The following is a 21,750-nucleotide window of genomic DNA, read 5'->3' on the forward strand; positions in this document are numbered from 1 at the left end:
AAGATGTGGCACATATACACAATGGAATATTACTCAGCCTTAAAAAGAAATGAAATTGAGCTATTTGTAATGAGATGGCTAGACCTAGAGTCTGTCATACAGAGTGAAGTAAGTCAGAAAGAAAAAGACAAATACCGTATGCTAACACATATATATGGAATTTAAGGGAAAAAAATGTCATGAAGAACCTAGGGGTAAGACAGGAATAAAGACGCAGACCTACTGGAGAACGGACTTGAGGATATGGGGAGGGGGAAGGGTGAGTTTTGACTGGGCGAGAGAGAGTCATGGACATATACACACTAACAAACGTAGTAAGGTAGATAGCTGGGGGGAAGCAGCCGCAAGGCACAGGGATATTAGCTCCGTGTTTTGTGACAGCCTGGAAGGGTGGGAGGGGGAGAGTGGGAGGGAGGGGGATGCAGGAGGGAGGATATATGGGAGCATGTGTGTGTGTATGGCTGATTCACTTTGTTGTAGAGCAGAGGCTAACACACCATTGTGAAGCAATTGTACCCCAATAAAGATGTTTAAAAAAAAAAAAAAAAATAAGTGGTGTTGGGAAAACTAGACAGCTACATGTAAAAGGGTGAAATTAGAACACTCCCTAACACCATTCACAAAAAAAAACTCAAAATGGCTTTAAGGCCTAAATGTAAAGCCGGATACTATAAAACTCTTAGAGGAAAACATAGGCAGAACACTCTCTGACATAAATAACAGCAAGGTCTTTTTCAAGGCACCCCCTAGAGTAATGAAAATAAAAACAAAAATAAACAAATGAGACCTAATTAAACTTAAAAGCTTTTGCACAGCAAAGGAAACCATAAACAAAACAAAAAGACAACCCTCAGAATGGGAGAAAAATATTGGGCTGGCCAAGAAGTTCCTTCAGTTTTTAAGTAAAAATAAGAGATACATTTTTCATTTTCAGCAAGAACTTTATTGAACAACGTATTCACTCTTTTGTTCCACTACCTTTTGTGATTTTTCAGGCAACTTCATAATTCCACCTTCCCCAAACTTTTTATCTTTCTGAGCAAAGAACTGTTCCAGGTGCCTTTTACAGTCGTCCAGGGAATTGAACATTTTTCCATTAAGAGAATTTTGTAAAGACCTAAATAAATGGAAATCTGGAGGTGCAGTGTCTGGTGCATACGGCAGATGAACCAGAACTTCCCAGCCAAGCTGTAACAGTTTTTGCCTGGTCATGAAAGAAACATGTTGTCTTTGCGTTATCCTGATGGAAGATTAGGCGTTTTCTGTTGACTAATTCTGGATGCTTTTTGTCGAGTGCTGCTTTCAGTTGGTCTAATTGGGAGCAGGACTTGTTGGAATTAATCATTTGGATTTCCGGCAGTAGCTCATAATAGAGGACTCCCTTCCAATCCCACCACATACACAGCATCACCTTCTTTGGATGAAGACCGGCCTTTGGTGTGGTTGGTGGTGGTTCATTTCGCTTGCCCCACAATCTCTTCCGTTCCACATTATTATGCAGTATCCACTTTTCATCGCCTATCACAATTTGTTTAAAAAACGGAACATTTTCAATACATTTCAGTAGAGAATGGATATGGAAATACAGTCAAGAAGGTTGTATTTTCACTTAACTTACGTGGAACCCAAACATCAAAGCGATTAACATAACCAAGCTGGTGCAAATGATTTTCAGCACCTGAGTTGAATATTTTGAGTGCGTCGGCTATCGCCCACGTGGTATGACGTTATTGTTCTCAATCCACGTCTCGATTTGATCGCTATCAACTTCACCTGGTCTACCCAACCGTGGAGCATCGTCCAGTGAGAAATCTCCAGCACGAAACTTCGCAAACCACTTTTGACACATTCGATCAGTCACAGCACCTTCTCCATGCGCTGCACAAATCTTTTTTTGCGTTTCAGTTGCATTTTTACCTTTCTTGAAATAATAAAGCATAATATGCTGAAAATGTTGTTTTTCTTCCATCTTCAATATTAAAATGGCTACACAAAAATTCACCAACTTTGATTTTTTTTTTCAATGCACGCTGATATGCCAGCTGTCACAACACAGTCTAACAAAATTGTTTTGAATGAAGTTAAAGACAACTAAGCACTATTAGAGCCATCTTAGGAAAAAAATGAATGAACCTTTTGGCCAACCCAATATTTGCAAATGAAGCAACTGACAAAGGATTAATCTCCAAAATATACAAAACAGCTCATGCAGCTCAATATCAAAAAAAAAAACCACCAACCCAATAAAAAGTGGGTCAGAAGACTTAAATAGACATCTCTCCAAAGAAGACATATAGACAGTTAAAAAGCACATGAAAAGATGCTCAACATCACTAATTACTAGAGAAATGCAAATCAAAACTGCAATGAAGTACCACCTCACACTGGTAAGAATGGCCATCATCAAAAAATCTACGAACAATAAATGCTGGAGAGGGTGTGGAGAAAAGGCAACCCTCCTACACTGTTGGTGGGAATGTAAACTGGTACAGCCACTATGGAGAACAGTATGGAGGTTCCTTAAAAAACTAAAAATATAACCACCATATGATCCAGCAATCCCTGGGCATATATCCAGAGAAAACCATATTTCGAAAAGATACATGCACCCCAATGTTCCCTGCAGTACTATTTACAATAGCCAGGACGTGGAAGCCACCTAGATGTCCACCGACAGAGGAATGGATAAAGAAGATGTGGTGCATATATACACAATGTAATATTACTCAGCCGTAAAAAAGAATGAAATAACGCCATTTGCAGCAACATGGATGGACCTAGAGATTGTCATACTGAGTGAAGTAAATCAGAGAAAGACAAATATCACATGATATCGCTTTTATGCGGAATCCAAAAAAAGAATACCAATGTACTTATCTACAAAACAGTAATAGAGTTATAGACGTAGAAAATAAACTTGTGGTTACCAGGGAGTAAGTGGGGGGGGGCGTGGAGAGATAAGTTGGAAGACTGGGATTAACATAACCACTACTATATATAAAATAGATAACTAATAAGGACCTACTGTATAGCACAGAGAACTCTACTCAATACTCTATAATGGCCTATATGGGAAAAGAATCTAAAAACGAGTGGATGTATGTATAACAGATTCACTTTGTTGTACACTTACAACTAACATAACATTGTAAATCAACCATACTACAATAAAAATTTTTTTAATTAAATTAAATTAAAAATCTGTCCTCAATAATGAGAGAACTAAAAGGTACTTTCAACATCATCTCATACCTTTTTCCTTAAAGATGCAAGGAGGCTGGATCACCCCAAGCTAAACACTGCTTGTTGGGAAAACTAGAACACAGGGCACCTGAATTCTATTTCACTGGTTTTCTTACTACAATCACTTTAACTCCTTAACGAAGGAGAATTTTTAGAAAGTGAAATAAGGAAAATGCATTGCTTTACCTTCTTAAATCAGAAAACAAAACTTACAAATAATTGTCAGTCATGTGCCAGGACAACACAGAATCACAACCCCAGGCTCATCTTCCCGGTTCTGCCTCCCATGCCTGTTTACCACCCTCTAACATTTGTTTGCTATCAGCCACAGCTGGACATCAGCGCCATGATGAAGGGGATTTTTGTCTTTTTGTTTACTGCCATTTTCCCAGCACCTAGAACAGTGCTTGGCATGTACTATGTCTTCAAAAGCTACTCAGTGAATGACTGAATAAATACCTGCAGCCCTCTTTTAGGGAAACCGCCCTGCTAGAGTGACAGTGCTCAGCATCCTGACTGTCCCATGGGACTGACAGGCCACAGACAGGCAAACCATATGCTGACCACAGGCTTATAAAGTGGCTCAGCAGGGACAGCTGTGCCCAACAGGGAAGAAGTGGGACGGTGGAGATCCCTGCCCTCGGGAACTGAAGTTGGAAAACATAGGGCAGCTGTTCTGCAAGGGATGTGTTCTTGAGAGCCTCACATAATTCAAGACTCAAATAACTCAAGAGAAGCTGTGCCAAAGGATGGAGGGTATTTCTGTTTCATGCTTAAGTCAAAGAACCCTGCAGCTAACAATTCACACAGTCAGTCGACTTTGAAAAGGTGGTATACTAGGGCTTCTACTAGCCAGTAACGAGATAAAGCATCAAGAAAAATGATTACAACTGATGAATACATTAAAAGCCATGAGATCAATATAGTACTTAAAAATAACAAAGAGAGAAAAACAAAACAAACCTCTAGACGTAAATGTAGATAACTAGGCACAGGAAAACTGATAAGGGAAAGAATCAAGCAATTTTTCCACCTTTCCAGTATTACTTCAGGAAGCCAAACCGTTCTAACAGATGAGGGAAGGTTCTCTATGGAAGAATTCCAGCTCACGAATGCAGAAGCAATGTGAAAATGACCATTTTGCAAGCATAAATGAAAGAGCTGGTTTGGGTGGTGGTGGTCACTGGATAGCATTACTAGCCGACGGGAACCACAGGGGGCACTTAGGCTGCCGCCATCTGAATGCAGCGGTCAACCTCAGCATCACCGAAAGTGAGATTCTCTCCCCATTCAATACAAGAGGAACCTCACAGCACCAGTCATTCTTGGGGAAAACACGTGACTATAAATGTAATCAAAGCTTTATATTTATCAGTCTGCACAAAATATAGGGGATGAAGGGAAAAGTTCACCACCACCACAAGGAAGCACCTAGGCTATACAGAACGTGGAACACTTTAAAAGGACAACTGACCTGGTTTCGTTTCTTCAACACGTAAACGGCGGACTTCCCTGGTGGCACAGTGGTTAAGAATCCACCTGCCAATGCAGGGGACATAGGTTCGATCCTTGGTCTAGGAAGATCCCACACGCTGCAGAGCAACTAAGCCTGTGCGCCACAACTACTGAACCTGCACTCTAGAGCCTGCGAGCCATAACTACTGAGCCCACATGCCACAACTACTGAAGCCCGAATGCCTAAAGCCCGTGCTCTGCAACGAAGAGTAGCCACCACTCACCACAACTAGAGAAAGCCCGCACGCAGGAACGAAGACCCAACGCAGCCAAAAATAAAACAAATTAATTTAAAAAAAAAAAGTAAATGGCATGGAAAAAATAATGTTATTAATGATTATTTAGGGTGGGCTGAGGAATTCAAATTATTTCTAATTTTTCTCATAGTTTATAAATCTTTTTCTATCACACTGTTATAAAAATTCAAATTCTTGGGCTTCCCTGGTGGAGCAGTGGTTGAGAGTCCACCCGCCGATGCAGGGGACACGGGTTCATGCCCCGGTCCAGGAAGATCCCACATGCCGCGGAGCGGCTAGGCTAGTGAGCCATGGCCGCTGGGCCTGTGCCTCCGGAGCCTGTGCTCCGCAATGGAAGAAGCCACAACAGTGAGAGGCCCGCATACTGCAAAAAAAAAAAAAAAAATTCAAATTCTTCTGAGAAATGACTAACCTGCAGAGAGAAGCAGACAATGGGCACAGAGCTGAGGGTGCAGGAAAGGAAGGAGGGGCCACAATGTAGAGTAAGGAAAATAAAACACCACGAGTTGGTCAAAGTCACAAGCAACCAAAAGCGAGGCACTGGCCCTAGACTGGAAACCCCCATGCTCCCTCTGCTAAGGTCCCTGTGATGGATCTAGAATGATCCTCTGGTTCCCAGCCCCAAGACGATGGCTCTATACCTGAATTTAGATGACACTCCACCTCCTGTGGCCCCATGTGAACCTGATACAACAACTGCCACTTTCCATGACTAGCCCGACTCTTATGCAACCGAAAGAACCTAACACAGGGCAATGATCGTAAGCAGTTGAAATACTCTATAAAAGTTTTTATCATCTTAGTTGCTAAAACAGTCTACATCTTGAGTAGTATTTCAAGACATGTTGTTTAAAGCACATTTAGATACATACCTGCCCTTCTTCCAACATTAGTGGTTTTATTTCTGTATCTTGACACATGTTATTATAGAAGTCATTCATGGCACTATTTAGTTTTTGATATTCAACTTCATGATCTAAAAAGGGACTACATCCTTTTATAATAACCCAGAAGCAACCTGGATCTTCGATCTGTAAAATTTTTAAAAGACAAAACAATGCATGATTTAAAAGTGGAACCATAAAATAATAAACCTTAGAATCACAGTAACTCTTTCAAATTTAAGTGCTCTAACAAATTCTTGACAAGTACTTCTGTCTTAAATGGTCAGATAGAAGATAAAAGACCCTCAAACTATCACCTTGTATACCTCAAACTTATATAATGTCATGTGTCAATTACACTTCAATAAAACTCGGAAAAACGATAGAAGACGCAAAGATAAAACTCTAAAGCACGTAACCAATAATATGGAATTTAGAATCATGTGCTGACTGAAAAAGCAAACAGAGATCAATGCCCTTGATCTGTACTTTGAAAATATCCATAATAAAAGACAAATGCAAGGTTCAGAACAGCGTTCTTTGTACTCTATGTCTTTCATAAGAAAGAGAGGGAAATGTGAATGCATGTACATTCTGCTCCTGTTAAAATAAAGAAATGGCAGATAAACCAAAAACATACAAATTATTACGTACGGAGGAAGCCAGGAATGGGGTAGAAGGAAGAGAGATGAAAGACTTTTCTGAATGTATCTTATTATCTATTCGTGTTATTAGAAACCAAGATTTTCATCATTAGAGAAAGAATACAAATATAAAATGAAAAGTTAAATTTGAATTGAAAATATCAGTAAAAGCTCATGATTTTTCAAATGTACTATATTTCCTGTCTACTGAAAGGGCCTAAAAGCAATGACATCCCAAGATCTTGGATCCCAGATACCAGGTGACAGGAGTACATTAGTATTCTATTTTTCTGAATGTTTGAACATTTTTATAATAAATTGTTGGAAAAAAGAACAGCTGGCCATTCTGGCTCCAGTAATGGCAGAGTGGCTCATATAGACTAACCCACCTGCAAGTAACAATGATAAACCCTGGGAAAAAAAGAAAATGACAGGCTGAAGGCACTGAAGAGTGACCAAAAGCAGGCGGGAGATTCAATCCTTGAACGGAGGCAACATGGCTAGGAGACCCATGTTCATAAACAGCTTTTCCCCTGAAAACAGCCCCAGTCCTGGGGGTGCAGAACACAACTGAAGCAGAAGCCACCCCGTTTGTGGCTTGAGAAACCAGAGAATGGCATCTGGGGCTGCCAGAGCAGCTGTACATGAAGGGGAGAAATGCTGAGCCACAGAGGGGAGAGCCCTGAAGTCTGCACACGAAACCCCTCAAATCCTCGGCAGAGCCTGAACTGCACGGTGAGACTCCAGGGAGTCCTAGGAGAAGCCACAGTCGGGAGGCTGATGGAAATACAGTTTCAGCTTCTGCCCACGAGAACTGCAAGACTCTGAGCACAGAGTGACTGCCCAAACCCCTGCACTAAGAGGCCACTCAAACTCACAGCATAAGGCCATGTCCCCTTCACAATGCCTGCCTGAGAAGGAATTACTTTTGTCCCAGCCAGCACCTGACACAGGCCCTTGACCTCCCCTTGTCACAGAATTTACTGAAAAGGGCCTCAGTTGTGGAGTCTACCTATCCCTTTGGGATGTGTATGTTATCTCCTACCACTCAGGAGTATTCCTTCTCGAGGGCCTGATAACCAATGCCTTTGGGATGTAATCACCTGGAAGGACAGGGCCCTGGTCTCCCAGTCTCTGCGGGAATTCAGAAGCCTGGCCCCAGAGGCGGTGGACACAGCTGCCCCACCACAGTGACACTGACCCACCCTCTGTCATTTTCCACTGAAGCCCCTCTCCTCGTCCTCCTCACTCTCCCTTTAAAACGTCCGGTCACCTCTACACAAATTGGAACGGAACTCAGCTCCCTCCCGTACATCAGCAGTCACTGAATACAATCTGTTCTCACTGCTTTAACCAATGTCTGGCTTTGATTCTCTCTGACACCCATCACAGGAAAAGGGAGTTTGGAGCAGGAGTTAAGGAGGCTCAGTAAACACCTCAGGCTCCCTGAGAACCCTTGCAGTGCCAGGCCTGAGGAGTAAAGACCATGTTGCAGGACAAAGAGAATGTGCTCTGTCAACAAGGGCAAAATCAAGAGGTCTGCAAAGAACTATAAACCAAGCCTCCCAAAGTGCTGACAGAGCACACAGTAGTTCCCCGTCACCACAACCCTCAGCGTAGCATGAACAATACTAGACAGGCAAAGAAATGAGAATGCAGTGCACAGCCAAGGTAAAAAATGTCCAACAGAAAGTGAACCCAAGACTGCTCGGATGTTGAAGTGAACAGGCAAGGACTTAAAAGCAGCTATTATAAATACCATGTTCAAAAACTTAAGGATAAGATGGCTATAGTGAGTTTGTTTTTTAAAAAGGAGAATTTCACATAAGAAATGGAAACTATTTTAAAAAAATAACCTTTGGAAAAGGGTAATTCTAGAACCAAAAAGTGAAACAAACAAAATAAAAAATGTATTAGTGGTGTGCTTACCACTCCTACTCAACATCGTGCTGGAGGTCCTAGTCAGTACAATAAGAAAAGATTGTCAGGAAAATCGGAAAAGAAGACAGAAAAGTGTCTCTATTCACAGTAAGAATATCTATGTAGAAAATTCTAAGGAGTCTACAAAAAATATACTAGAACTAATAAGTGACTGTACCAAGATTCCAGGGTACCAGGTCATATAATAAATTCAACTGCATGTCTATATTCCAGCAATAAAAATTGGAAATTTAAATTTTAAAAACAGTATCGTTTGCAATAGCACCAAAAAGCAGGAATTACTTAGGAATAAATCTAACAAAAAAATGAACAATTTGCATGCTAAAAGGTACAAAACACTGGTGAAATAAATCAAAGAAAGGCCTGTAATGCAAATATACTATGTTCATGGAATGTTAAGATTTTGATTTTCCCCAAAATGGTCTATAAAAAGGACTCAATTACAGCAGTTGTGAAATCAACAAACTATTCATGAAATTCTTATTGGAAGGGCAAAGGAACTAGAATAGCCCCTATAATTCTGAAAAAGAACAACATAGTTGGAAGACACACTATCTGATTTCAAGACTTAATATAAAGCTGCAGTAATCAGAACTGTGTGGTACTGGAGAAAGCACAGATACATAAATCAACACAACAGAAACAGAGCCACGCATGTATAGTCAAGTGATTTTCAATAAAGGCACAAAGGCAATTCAATGGAAGGAGGATAGTTTTTTCAACAAATGATGCTGGAACAATTAGATATATGCAAAAAAATGAACCTCGATCCATTCCTTGTACCATATACAAAAATTAACTCACATGGATCATTTATCTAAATGTAAAATATAAGACTATAAAAAATGTTTGAGGAATACATAGGGAGAATCTTTGTGACTGTGGTTAGGCAAAGATTTCTTAGATAAAACACCAAAAGTATAACTCGTATAAGCAAAATTTGATAAACTGGACTTAATCCAAATTTAAAACTTCAGCTCTTTGAAAGACATTGTTTAGAGAAGGAAGAGATAAGCCACCAACTGGGAGAAAATATTTACGAATCACATATTCAACAAAGAACTTTATCCAATATATATAAAAAACTCTACAAAGTCAATAATAAGAAAACAAACCACCAAGTTAGAAGAATGGGCAGATGTGAACAGATACTTGACCAAAAAAAATGGAAGGATGGGCAAACAAGCACCTGGAAACATGATTAACACATTTGTCATCAGGGAAATTAAAATTAAAACCACAGTGAGATACCAGTAAATACCTACTAGAATGGCTAAAATGTATAAAACTGACAATATCAAGTGTTGGTGAGGATGTAGAGCACTGCTCATGGAAATGTAAAGTGGTACAGTTCCTTTAAAAAGTTCCTCATAAAATTAAACATACTGACAAACATCAGTAACAAACAACATCAGTAACAAACAAACATCAGTAAATCCTACTGATTTACCCATGAAATAAAAACTTGTATTCACACAAAAACCTGTATGCAAAGTTTCTAGCAGCTTTATTTATAATCTCCCTCAACTGGAAACAACTCAAATGGCCTTCAACTGGTGACTGTATAAACAAATTGTCACATGTCGATACAATGGAATACTACTCACTCCTAACAAGTGCCACAACACAGATGAGCCTCCAATGCATTACAGTAAGTCAAAGCAGCCAGACTCAAAGGCTACACACTACTGTATGATTCCATATGCACAATCCCATTTTTATGACATTTTGGAAAAAGGCAAAACTAATAGGGACAGAAGACAAATCAGTAGTGGTTGCCAAGGACTAGAGGTGGGGGAAAGAAATGACTACAAAGGACCACAAGGAAATTCTGGGGGGTGACGGAACTGCTCTGTATTTTGACTGTGGTAGTGATTACATGACTACGCATTTTTCAAAATATCACAGAACTCTACATTAAAAACAATAAAATAGTTTATGGTTAAAAAAGTTATGAAACAAATATGGCAAAATGTTAAAATCTGGCAAAGCTAGGTGACAGATGTCCAGGTGTTTATAATATTTTCTATATATTTTTGTATGTCTAGAGTATTTCCTAATAAAAAGTTGGATTTTTAAATTATTTTTCATCAAAAGTAATGACTTTTTTAAAAGCTTCTTGTCTTCTGATGTGGCATCACCTATGCAGTATTTTACTAAAAATGTTTAACCTGAACACAATCATGAGGAAACAGACAAATCCAACTTGAAGGGCATTTTGCAAAGCAACTGCCCTTACTCTTCATAAATTTCAATGACATCAAAGATACAAAAAAAGCCAGAGAACTGACCCAAATTCAAGGGGAATAAAAGGCCATGACAATTAAAAGCAATGTATAATTTTTTATTGGATCCTGGATCAGAGAAAACAAGTTACAGAATACATTATTGGCACAGTTGGAAAAATCTGAGTATGGATTTTATATTAATGTATCAATGCTACATTTCTCAAGCGTGATAATTATATTCTGGTTATGTAAGCAAAAGTCTTTATTCTTAGGAAACACACGCATAAGTATTTAGAGTTTACAACTAATTCTCAAATGGTTCGGCAAAAGAAGTCAACAATTTTATATACATATATTATTAAGGAATATGCAAATATGACAAGACGTTAACAATTGTTGACTCTAGGTATAGAGTATATGGTTATTCTCAATATTGTTTTTGTAACTTGTTTTTGAGTTTGAAAATCTTCAAAATATTAAGATGGGGAAAGATGTTTAAAAATATTTTGAAGCCATCATAGATAATTTGAAGTTTCTAGATTGTTTCAATTTTTTTTTTTAATCTGCTACTGAAACCTAAAAAATGTAGGCCAGGTTCAGTTTTACCCTCCAGAAGAACAAGTGGCTCAAGCTGCCGTTTCTTCCATGTGCTTTACCAGGCAGGGATGGGCTCACAACTCCTCCCACCCCCGCCTCTTACACCAAGGCTGGGGCCTGCTGCTTCCCGCAGATGCCATAAGGCAATGCTGCCCACACTGCAGTCATCAGCCTTACGCATTTTTTCCCCTGCATGTCTACGTTATTTCCATTAGAAAAACAGTATCTATATAATATTTTGGTCCACTTTCTTCTCCTTACCTCTACCATTCAAACTTGAATACTTTATTTCTACTCAAGTAAAAGTAGAATCAGCTATCTGGCATGAGAACTAAATATCTCACATCATTAAATTAATAGGATTAACTGAATTAAAGTATGCTCTTTATTATTTCTCAGGAATAGTAACTCATGTTTCCTACATGTTATTTCCCTTTACTTTCATTTATCTGGGTAACTATGTAATGAGTGTCTCTTTTCCTACATTCAGTAACATGAGTGGGTGTAAGTATAATTTACAACGTCAGTAACTGGACTCTGTTAATTATCAATTCATGTTCAATTCCCCTTAGTATATGGTATTTGCATAATAACTTCAGATATTTTAGTCAAGTTTACTTTCCGACATCAATTATAAAAATTAAGACGTTAATTTTAAAACGTTATGAAATTTCCAGACTAACTAGCACTTGGCCCACTTTTGCTCATACTGTCGTGAGAGGTCCCTGGGCAGCTACTGCTTCAATCTCAATCCAGTCTCCTCAGAACAAAGCAGCATCCGGGTAAGCACTCCAGCAGGAAAACCACTCCTGACATTCTGTTTGTGGATTTCACTGACGGTACTGAAGTCATACACTCAGCCAGCAGAACAGCTGCTTCTACCACATTATTGAGGTCACAGCCTGCAGCTTTCAGAATCTCACCCCTATTTCCAAGGCTTGTTTAGCTTCTTCTGTCACCCCTCCTGGCACAAGCTGTCACTCTGAAGGGTCCATACCTAGCTGTCTTGAAATGTAAGTGATCCTTTCTACTAACAAAGCTTGACTGCAGGACCAATGGCCTTGGGGCTTTCCCTGTGCTGGTCACCTTTCTGATCGAGGATGACATGACATCCTTTTCTCCTGCAGTGCTTCTGGGTCTCACTGCATCCTGCCTTCCTCATTTCTGACACAACTGCATGTTCCCTGGGATGCTTCCTTTACATATATTTTTAATCAACACCTTTTTTCCCCTTAGCCTCATCCTAACCGGTCTGTAATGCTAGTTATGATGCTTTTATTTCTAAAATATATTACAAATACATAACTGTTAAAATTTTTAAATTTATTTTTAATCGTGATAAAGTACACATAAAATTCACCATCTTAACCATATTCAGTAGCATTAACTACATTCATGTTGTTGTGCTACCTTGATCACCATCCATCTCCAGAACCTTTTTCATCTTGCAAAACTGAAACTCTATATCCATTAAACAGTAACCCCCCATGCCCCCCGCCAGCCCCTGGCAACCACCATTCTGTTTTCTGTCTTCATGAATTTGACTTCTCTAGGAACCTAACGTAAGTGGAATCATGCAGTATTTGTCCTTTTGTAATTGGTTTATTTCACTCAACATGATGTCTTCAAGATTCATCCACATTGTAGCATACATCAGAATTTCCTTCCTTTTTAAGGCTGAATAATATTCCATTGTACGTATATACTACCTTTTGCTTATCCATTCATCTGTTGGTAAAAACTTGGGGGAAAAATTTATCCATGTAAAACTAAATTAATCTGGAAAACTACAGCTGGTAATGGTACCACACTGGAGGAAACACTCCTATATTGGATAGAAACTTTGCTCTGAGTGTGAGCAGGGTAAGAACCGGCAGTGGGGCCAGACCAGAGCTGAGGGGGTAGAGAAAAGGGTTCTTGGGTCCAACTGAGAAAAGAGGGGTTCCCAAGTTAGAGGCAGTGAGAGTCCAGCAACTCCTTCCAAAGTTCATGGATTTGCACATGGCAGCATCCGTACCCCCTGGAAGAGCCCTGTCTTTCTAAAGGAGAAATCAGACTATTTAGGGAAGGTGGTGGAGAGGAGCTTGCCAGTTACATCTCGAAACCCTAAAAGTCTCAGAGCAAATCCTCTGTAAGAATCAGCTGCTTCAAATGCTTGTGAATCTCTGTTGGTATAAACTACATAAAACAGGAACAGGAAAGTTGATTTTTTTTTTTTTTAAATGCCATCATGCCTTTCCTCTGCCCACTGAAGTATGATCTTTTCCAAAAAGTTCTTTATATTTCCTTTTCCCAATACCCACCCCTTTGCTCTGGTTTGTAAACTCCTTCCTGCAAGTACACACCGTGAACACACTACGTGCTTTCCCGGTCTCTGGCATCTTTAAGGAGCACGCACCTCACTCAAAGGAGAAGCTGCAGTTCGGGTCGCTCTGCAGGCCCCCTCCGGGGCGAACCCCGCTGCGCCCCCGACTCCAAGGACGGCGAGTCCCGAGGAGCCCGCGTGGGGAGGGGCTGGCCGCCAGAGTCCTGGGGCGCGAGCGGGAAGGGGTCCCCACGAGTGCAGCCGGGACGGGCGTGTGTTCGGAGGAGAGACACAGGTCACCCACGCCCCTGTCCAATGCAGGTGGGGACCGGCCGGAGAGGACCGGCGTCGGGGTAGAGTAATAGGTCAACGGACCGAGGGCGCAACGGGGGCCTCACCCAGCGCCGAACCGGGACCGGGAAAAGGGGTCAGAGTCCGTCCCTCCCCCTGAGGTTCTAGATACACGACACCTAGTTCAATCCGAATTTCGGAGAAAAAACGAATGATTTTTTACTCTAAGTATGTCCCAAATACTGCATGGGGCAGCCTTGAACGAAAATTTCCCGTTGTTTATCTGAAATTAAGCGTCCGGGATCTCATCCGGCACCCCTTCCCGCGGGTCCCCAGCCGGGGCGGACCCTGCACGGGGAGCGGGTGAACGGCCGGGCTCAGGGCTTCGCGCTCGCTCACCTTCAGCACTAGGACGTGGAGCATCTTCCCCGAGCCTCGCAGGCCACCGGGCAGACTCGCCCGGGAAACACGCGCAGCGTAGCGGCCGCGCCCGACTCCTGGTCTCCCCGTCGCTACTCCCTCGGGATGAACTTTTGGGGGCGAAAAGAGTCTCCTGCAGTGCCGGCCTCCGCGGAAGCACGCTTCCTCTCCAGGTCAGCGCCGCGGAGCCCGCGCGCCCAGCCCAGGCCCCGCAGCCGTGGCCCAGCACCGCAGCTAACCACAGGCTACGCGCCGTCCTCCAACCTGAACACCGGCGAGGCCTCACTGGGGCTCCCGCCCCGCCCCCCAGCGCCCGCCCCCAGCCAGCGCACGCCTGGAGGATTCCAGAAACCGTGTGGCGCGCCAACCGCCAGCACCACTGGCCGCAGCTCTGCTCACAGCGCTTGGGGACGGACGGGGGGCGGAGCTGCGCGGGACGTCACGTGGCTCGCTCCCTGGGTCCTCGCGAGCACTCACCTGAAGCCTTCAGTTTTAAATGTAAGTTTGAGTTCCAGAGGTCAAGTAAACATGCGTTTAAAGCTCCAAGCAGCAAAAATGTGCTGCCAGTCTGGAGGAAAGCACAACGCAAAGTACATGAAGTTCACGTGTTACAGAATGGGGCTAACCAGGCCGCGACCCCCCAATCCCCCGGCCTAGTTCACCTGAAAGCTCCAGACCTTGTCCAAAAAAAAAAAGAAAAGGGAAATCACCAGGTCGGATTTAAACACGAGGTCTCAGAGGCAGTTCCCAAGCACCAAAGAAGATGCAGAGTACAGCCCTCTCCCACTTTTTTTTTTTCTTAAAGTTGTGTTTTTCTTTATTTTTTACTTTTTGGCCGCACTTCAGGGCATGCGGGATCTTAGCTCCTCCACCAGGAATGGAACACTTGCCCCCTGCAGTGGTAGCACACAATCTTAACCCCTGGACCTCCAGGGAAGTTCCAGCCCTCTCCCAGTTCTTTGTGTTGGGTTAACACTTTTTTCCTTTGACTAGGTACCATGCTACAATATGGTGTTTCCCAAACTTTTCACAGCATGCCTCACAGAAAATGAAAATAATTATATATCACACTGAGATGAAGAGTCAAGATTGTTGAAATGGGAACTCACTGCATGGCGCTCCAGCCACCCAGGCCTCTTGAGGCTTAAGGGGGTCAATATCTGTACCTGTCTCCCCACTCCCCCAATTAGTGGGAAGTACTTTTATTTATTTATTTATTTATGGCTGTGTTGGGTCTTCGTTTTTGTGCGAGGGCTTTCTCTAGTTGTGGCAAGCAGGGGCCACTCTTCATCGTGGTGCGCGGGCCTCTGGCTATCACGGCCTCTCTTGTTGCGGAGCACAGGCTCCAGATGCGCAGGCTCAGTAGTTGTGGCTCACGGGCCCAGTTGCTCCGCAGCATGTGGGATCTTCCCAGACCAGGGCTCGAACCTGTGTTCCCTGCATTGGCAGACAGATTCTCAACCACTGCGCCACCAGGGAAGCCCCTGGGAAGCACTTTTAAAGTAATGAAAAGAAGATGAAACATAAGATGTAAAGATTTTAATAAGGTGCATTTTTATAAGATGGTTAAATCCTGGTACCAAAACCTGATCAAGATAACACAACTACAGACTAATGTAGGTGCTGAAATCCCAAATAAAATGCTACCAAGTAAAACCCAGGACAAATTAAAAAAAAAAATTAAGCCATGGCCAGGAAGGCTGTAAGGCTTATTCCAGGAATGCAGGAAGGTTTAATACCGGTCAGTCAGAAACATGGCTAGCTCATGGCACAGCAAGCAACCGAAAGCTGTCATGAGCAGACTGGCTCTTGCAGGCACCGTGGGGGTGATGATAGGTCTCTCCCATCACAGGAATGATATTCTCGTTCTGCGAAGGGCTTAGTGGAGAGTGATCTGTTCTTATATTTTTTTGCTCCCCACCCCCAAGAGAAGGGAGAAAAGGAGAGAAGACAAAGCATTAGGAATGGCAAGAGGGGGAGTCTGAGATAGCAGGACCTGCCGCCATGCTCAGACCAGTCTCTCCTGTCAGTATGCTCATGGTAGGGTGAGAGGTATCGGGTAGGAACTGATCTAAGTTTTCCAGTACTGACATAGTTCTGAAAGATGGGCACCAGAAGGACACTCTTTGCTTCCCTCCCTCCCAGATCTCTCCCCTACCAAATGTAGTTCAAACGATCTTACCCTGAAGTCATCAATTCTCAAAGGCAGCCTATACTTGCCCTGTTTTAAAATATTCTCCTTTTTACAAAAAAAGGAATAGAAAACAAGTTTGGCCCCAAAGCTGGCTTCATCATTTTGTCAGCTGATTTTTTTTAAATTTCATTTATTTTTGGCTGCGTTGGGTCTTCGTTGCTGCGCACGGGCTTTCTCTAGTTGCGGCGAGTGGGGGTACTCTTCGTTGTGGTGGGCATGCTTCTCATTGCGATGGCTTCTCTTGTTGCGGAGCACCGGCTCTAGGTGCACAGGCTTCACTAGTTGTGGCACGCGGGCTGAGTAGTTGCGGCTCACGGGCTCTAGAGCACAGGCTCAGCAGGTGTGGTGCACAGGCTTAGTTGCTCCGCGGCATGTGGGATCTTCCCGGACTAGGGCTCAAACCTGTGTACCCTGCACTGGCAGGTGGATTCTTAACCACCGCACCACGAGGGAAGCCCTAAAAGAACTTTTAAAGTTGTATTTATTTTGCATCAGTTGAGATGGAATGAACTTTTGCAGTTACATCATTCAACCCAAAAGCAGAAGCCTGATGCCTGCCCAGGGTCTTTCCAAGACGCCTCAGTTATCTTTTATGGATTTGTTCTGTGCATCAGAGAAGGCATTTGTCGTGGTTCCCACTAATATTATACATCTGTCAGATTATCCTTGTTTCTAATGTATTTTTTTTTAAACATCTTTATTGGGGTATAATTGCTTTACAATGGTGTGTTAGTTTCTGCTTTATAACAAAGTGAATCAGTTATACATATACGTATGTTCCCATATGTCTTCCCTCTTGCGTGTTTCTAATGTATTTTTTCCATAGCTTAATATTGTGTTACTCACTGCAAGATTCTCGTATCTTCATTTTTAACTGTATATATCAAACTAAAACTAACTTTTATTTATTGGTTCCTATGATGAATTCCATCTCATCTGATTAGTAGTCTCTAAGCTCTTCTTGCTTGTGTTCCCCTTTTTTTATTTTTAGCCCTCATGCAGTATTGTTTTTAAACAACTTATAATTAGATTTAATTTTTTCCAGTTTTGAGATATAATTAACATATAATATTGTATAAGTTTAAAGTGTACAACATAATGGTTTGATGTATGTATATATTGTGAAATGATTACCACAGTATGTTTAGTTAACATCCATCACCACCATCCATCCGTTACAAAATTTTTTCCCCTGTGATGAGAACCGTTACCATCTACTCTTTTAGCAACTTTCAAATACATAATACAGTATTGTTAACTATTCTCATCATGTACATTACATTCCTAGACCTTATTTATCTAATAACTGGAAGATTGTACTTCTGACCACCTCCACAATTCCCCCACCCCTACCCCTACCTCTGGCAACCACAAATCTGATTTCTGTTTCTAGGAGGTTGTTTTTTGGACTCCACATATAAGTAAGATAATACAGTATTTGTCTTTCACTGTCTGCCTTATTTTACTTAGTATAAGGTCCTCAAGGTCCATCCATGTTGTCTCAAATGCCAGGATTTCCTTCTTTTTATGACTGAATAGTATTCCATCACATACATATAGGTAGATAGATAGATACGTATATCTTTATCCGTTCATCTGTTGATGGACACTGAGGTTGTTTTCATGTCTTGGCTATTGTAAATGGTGCTTCACAGAACATTGGGGTGCTGATATCTCTTCAGAATTTCTCTCAGATATATACCCAGAAATGGTATCATATGATAGTTCTATTTTTAACTTTTTGAGGAACCTCCTTACTGTTTTCCATAGTGGTTGTACCAATTTACATTCCCACCAACAATGCACAGGTGTTCCCTTTTCTCCACATCTTCGCCAACACTTATCTCTTGTCTTTTTGATGATAACCGTTCCAACAGGTGTGAGCTACTGGTATCTCATTGTGGTTTTGATTTGCATTTGCCTAATAACTAGTGATGTTGAGCACCTTATCATGTACCTATTGGCCATCTGAATACCTTCTTTGGAAAAGTACCTATTCAGGCCCTTTGTCCATTTTTTAATTGGATTGCATTTTTGATATTAACTAGTATGAGTTCCTTATATATTTTGGATATTAACCTCCTTATCAGATGTGTGGTTTGCAAATAGTTTCTCCCATTCATTTGGCTGCCCTTTCACTTTGTTGATCATTTATTTTGCTATGCAGCTTTTTAGTTTGACGTAGTCCCAATTGTTTATTTTTAATTTTGTTGCTTGTACTTTAGGTGTCATATTCAAAAAATTATTGACGAGGCCCATGTCAACTAACTTTTTCCTCTATTTTTGTGGTTTCAGTTCTTACATTTAAGTCTAATTCATTTTGAGTGATTTTTGTGAGTGGTATAGGATAGGGGTCTAGTTTCATTCTCTGGGCTCTCAATTCTATTCTGTTGGTCTATGTGTCTGTTCTCATGCCAGTACTATGCTGTTCTGATAGCTTGGTAATATCGTTTGAAGTCAGGAAGTGTGATGCCTCCAGCTTTGTTCTTCTTTCTTAGGATTGCTTTGACTATTCAGGGTCTTTTGTAGTTCTATATAAATTTTAGAATTTTTTTTCTATTTCTGTTTAAAAAAAAAGGCCATTTGAATCTTGATAGTGATTGATTGAAGCTATAGATGACTTTGGGTAGTAGGGACATTTTAACAATATTAATTCCTCCAGTCCATGAATGTGGGATATATTTCCAATTGTTTGTGTCTTCACTTTTCTTCATCAATGGTTTACAGTTTTCAGGATAGAGATATTTCACCTCCTTAGTTAAATTTAGTCCTAAGTATTTCATTGTTTTTGATGCTACTGTAAATGGGATTGTTTTCTTTGTTTCTTTTTCAGATAATTTGTTGTTAGTGTATAGAAATGCTAATGATCTTTGTATGTTGATTTTGTACTCTGCAACTTTACTGAATTAGTTGATTAGATCTAACAGTTTTTCAGTGGAGTTTTTAGGATTTTCAATATATAAAATCATGTGTTCTGCAAATAGAGACAATTTTACTCCTTCCTTTCCAATTCTAATGCCTTTTACTTCTTTCTCTTGCCTGATTTCTTCTAGTACTATGTTGAATAGGAAGGGTGAGAGTGGACACCCTTGTCTTATTCCTGATGCTAGAGGAAAAGCTTCCAGTCCTTCACCACTGAGCACAATGTTGGCCGTGGGCTTGTCATCTATGGCTTTTATTATGTTGAGTTCCTTCTATAACTAATTCGTTGAGTTTTATCATGAATGGATATTGAATTTTGTCAAATACTTTTTCCACATCTATTGAGTTGCTCATATGATTTTTATCTTTCATTTTATTAATGTGATGTAGAACACTTATTGATTTGCGTGTTGAACCATCCTTGCATTCCAGGGATGAATCCCACTTGATCATAGTGTATGATCCTTTTAATGTGCTGCTGAATTCAGTTTGCTAGCATTTTCTTTAGAATTTTTGCATCTGTATTCATCAGGGATATTGGCGTGTAGTTTTTTTTCTTGTAGTGTCCTTTGGTACCAGGCTAATTCTGGCCTTGTGAGTTTGGGAGTGTTCCCTCCTCTTCAAATTTTGCAAGAGTTTGAGGATTGGCATTAATTCTTCTTTCAATGTTTGGTAAAATTCACCAGTGAAGCCATCTGGTCCTGGGTTTTTCTTTTTGGGGAGGTTTGTTTTTTTTGTTTTGTTTTGTTTTTAAATTACTGATTCAATCTCCTTACTCATTATTGGCCTGTTCAGATCTTCTATTTCTTACTGATGCAGTTTTGGTGGGTTCTATGTTTCCAGGAATTTACCCATGTCTTCTAGGTTGCACAGTTTGTTGGCATACTGTGTTCATTGTACTTTCTTATGATCCTTTCTATTTCTGTGGTATCAGTTGTAATGTCTCCTGTTTCATTTATAGTTTTATTGATTTGCATCCTCTTTTTTTCTTGGTTAGTCTAGCTAATGGTTTGTCAATTTTATCTTTTCATAGAATCAACTCTTAGTTTTGTTAGCCTTTTCCATTGTTTTCCTATCTCTATATCATTTATTTTTGCTCAAGTTTCTATTTTTATTTCCTTCCTTCTGCTAACTTTGGGCTTGGTTTATTCTTCTTTTTCAAGTTCCTCTAGATAACTAGGTTTAAAAACATTTAATCTAAGATTCTTTATCATTCAATAAATTGAACCCATTTTCATGCATCAGCATGGTTGATATTTATTCCTACCTAAACTGTCTTATTCTAAGCTTTTGTTTTGTTGCCATTTTCATAGTTTCTATCTTCTACATTAGGGGTTGTGCTTTGCTTTTGACTGATTTGAAAAGTGACCATTCTGTTTTAAATTCTAATAGCCACTTTTGCATTTCAAAACACTTAAACAGGTATTATCACAAACCTTTTACCATCATTGGTAAAAGTCATTGATTCCCTCATTTTTTTTTTATTCCTCCCATAGTCACTTCCTGTTAATGATAACATAATCTGGGATTATTGAACCAAATTATTTTTGTAAGAAAGTTACTTTTTTTTTTTTACAAAATACGTTAAAATTTGAATTATTTTTAATACTTGCAGTGCTTTTTAGCCGTATTTAACTATTCATACTTACTTCCTGTATTTTATTTCCACACCCACCATTAGGACTTCTACCATGCATTTCTACTTCAAAAGTTTTTATTTCCAATAATCAAAAATTTAATTATCTATAGTATTTCTATCAAATCAAATTTTTCAGAGCTCCGGAATCTTCGGAGCCCATATATAAACAAGGACTATTTCTGTGGCTTTCACACATGGTTGATATAAAATTACTGACCACACACGTCCTTTTCCCCTCAGAATATTATATACGCTGTCCAGTTTATCATGTTACTGTGTGATACACACTAAGAAGATTTTGTGCCTTTGTGAGTAATCTTTTCTTTTTCTCCCTGAAAATCTATACATTCTCTGTCTTTGAAATTCAAAATGTCATCCAGGTATTGAACAATTTTTCTTATTTTTGCTTTGACCATAGCAGGACCTTTTTATCTGAAGATCAATATTTTCCTTCAGCTCAAGAAAACTTTGTTCTCTAAATAATGCTTTTCTTCTATTATTTGTTCTGGAATTGTCATTTAGACATGCCAATAATCCACATATTAGATGCCCAACCTCTGTTCTTAATGTCTGTTTTTCTGAAGCTACAGTAACAAGGAGACCCAAGAACAAAAACAGTTCAGAGATCCAGGTTTGTCTCAAGGCAACAGTATGTGCAAAGGTTCTGAGG

The 21,750-nt window shown here is 40.5% G+C and overlaps 1 protein-coding gene and 1 pseudogene across 1 annotated transcript in view; both read right to left on the reverse strand.

Annotated features, from left to right (window-relative positions):
• The window catches only part of TDRD12 (tudor domain containing 12), a 75,059-nt gene extending 69,017 nt beyond the window's left edge, over nucleotides 1-6,042 (reverse strand). The window contains exon 1 of the mRNA XM_032614352.1: nucleotides 5,888-6,042. Coding sequence (XP_032470243.1) covers nucleotides 5,888-5,956 — 69 coding nt within the window. The 5' untranslated portion in view covers nucleotides 5,957-6,042. The remainder of the gene's footprint in view (nucleotides 1-5,887) is intronic.
• Nucleotides 6,043-12,013: 5,971 nt separating this feature from the next.
• Nucleotides 12,014-12,416, reverse strand: LOC116744728 (annotated as a pseudogene).
• Nucleotides 12,417-21,750: the final 9,334 nt, after the last annotated feature.

This window comes from Phocoena sinus, chromosome 19 (genome assembly GCF_008692025.1).
Source record: "Phocoena sinus isolate mPhoSin1 chromosome 19, mPhoSin1.pri, whole genome shotgun sequence".
Taxonomy (NCBI): domain Eukaryota; kingdom Metazoa; phylum Chordata; class Mammalia; order Artiodactyla; family Phocoenidae; genus Phocoena; species Phocoena sinus.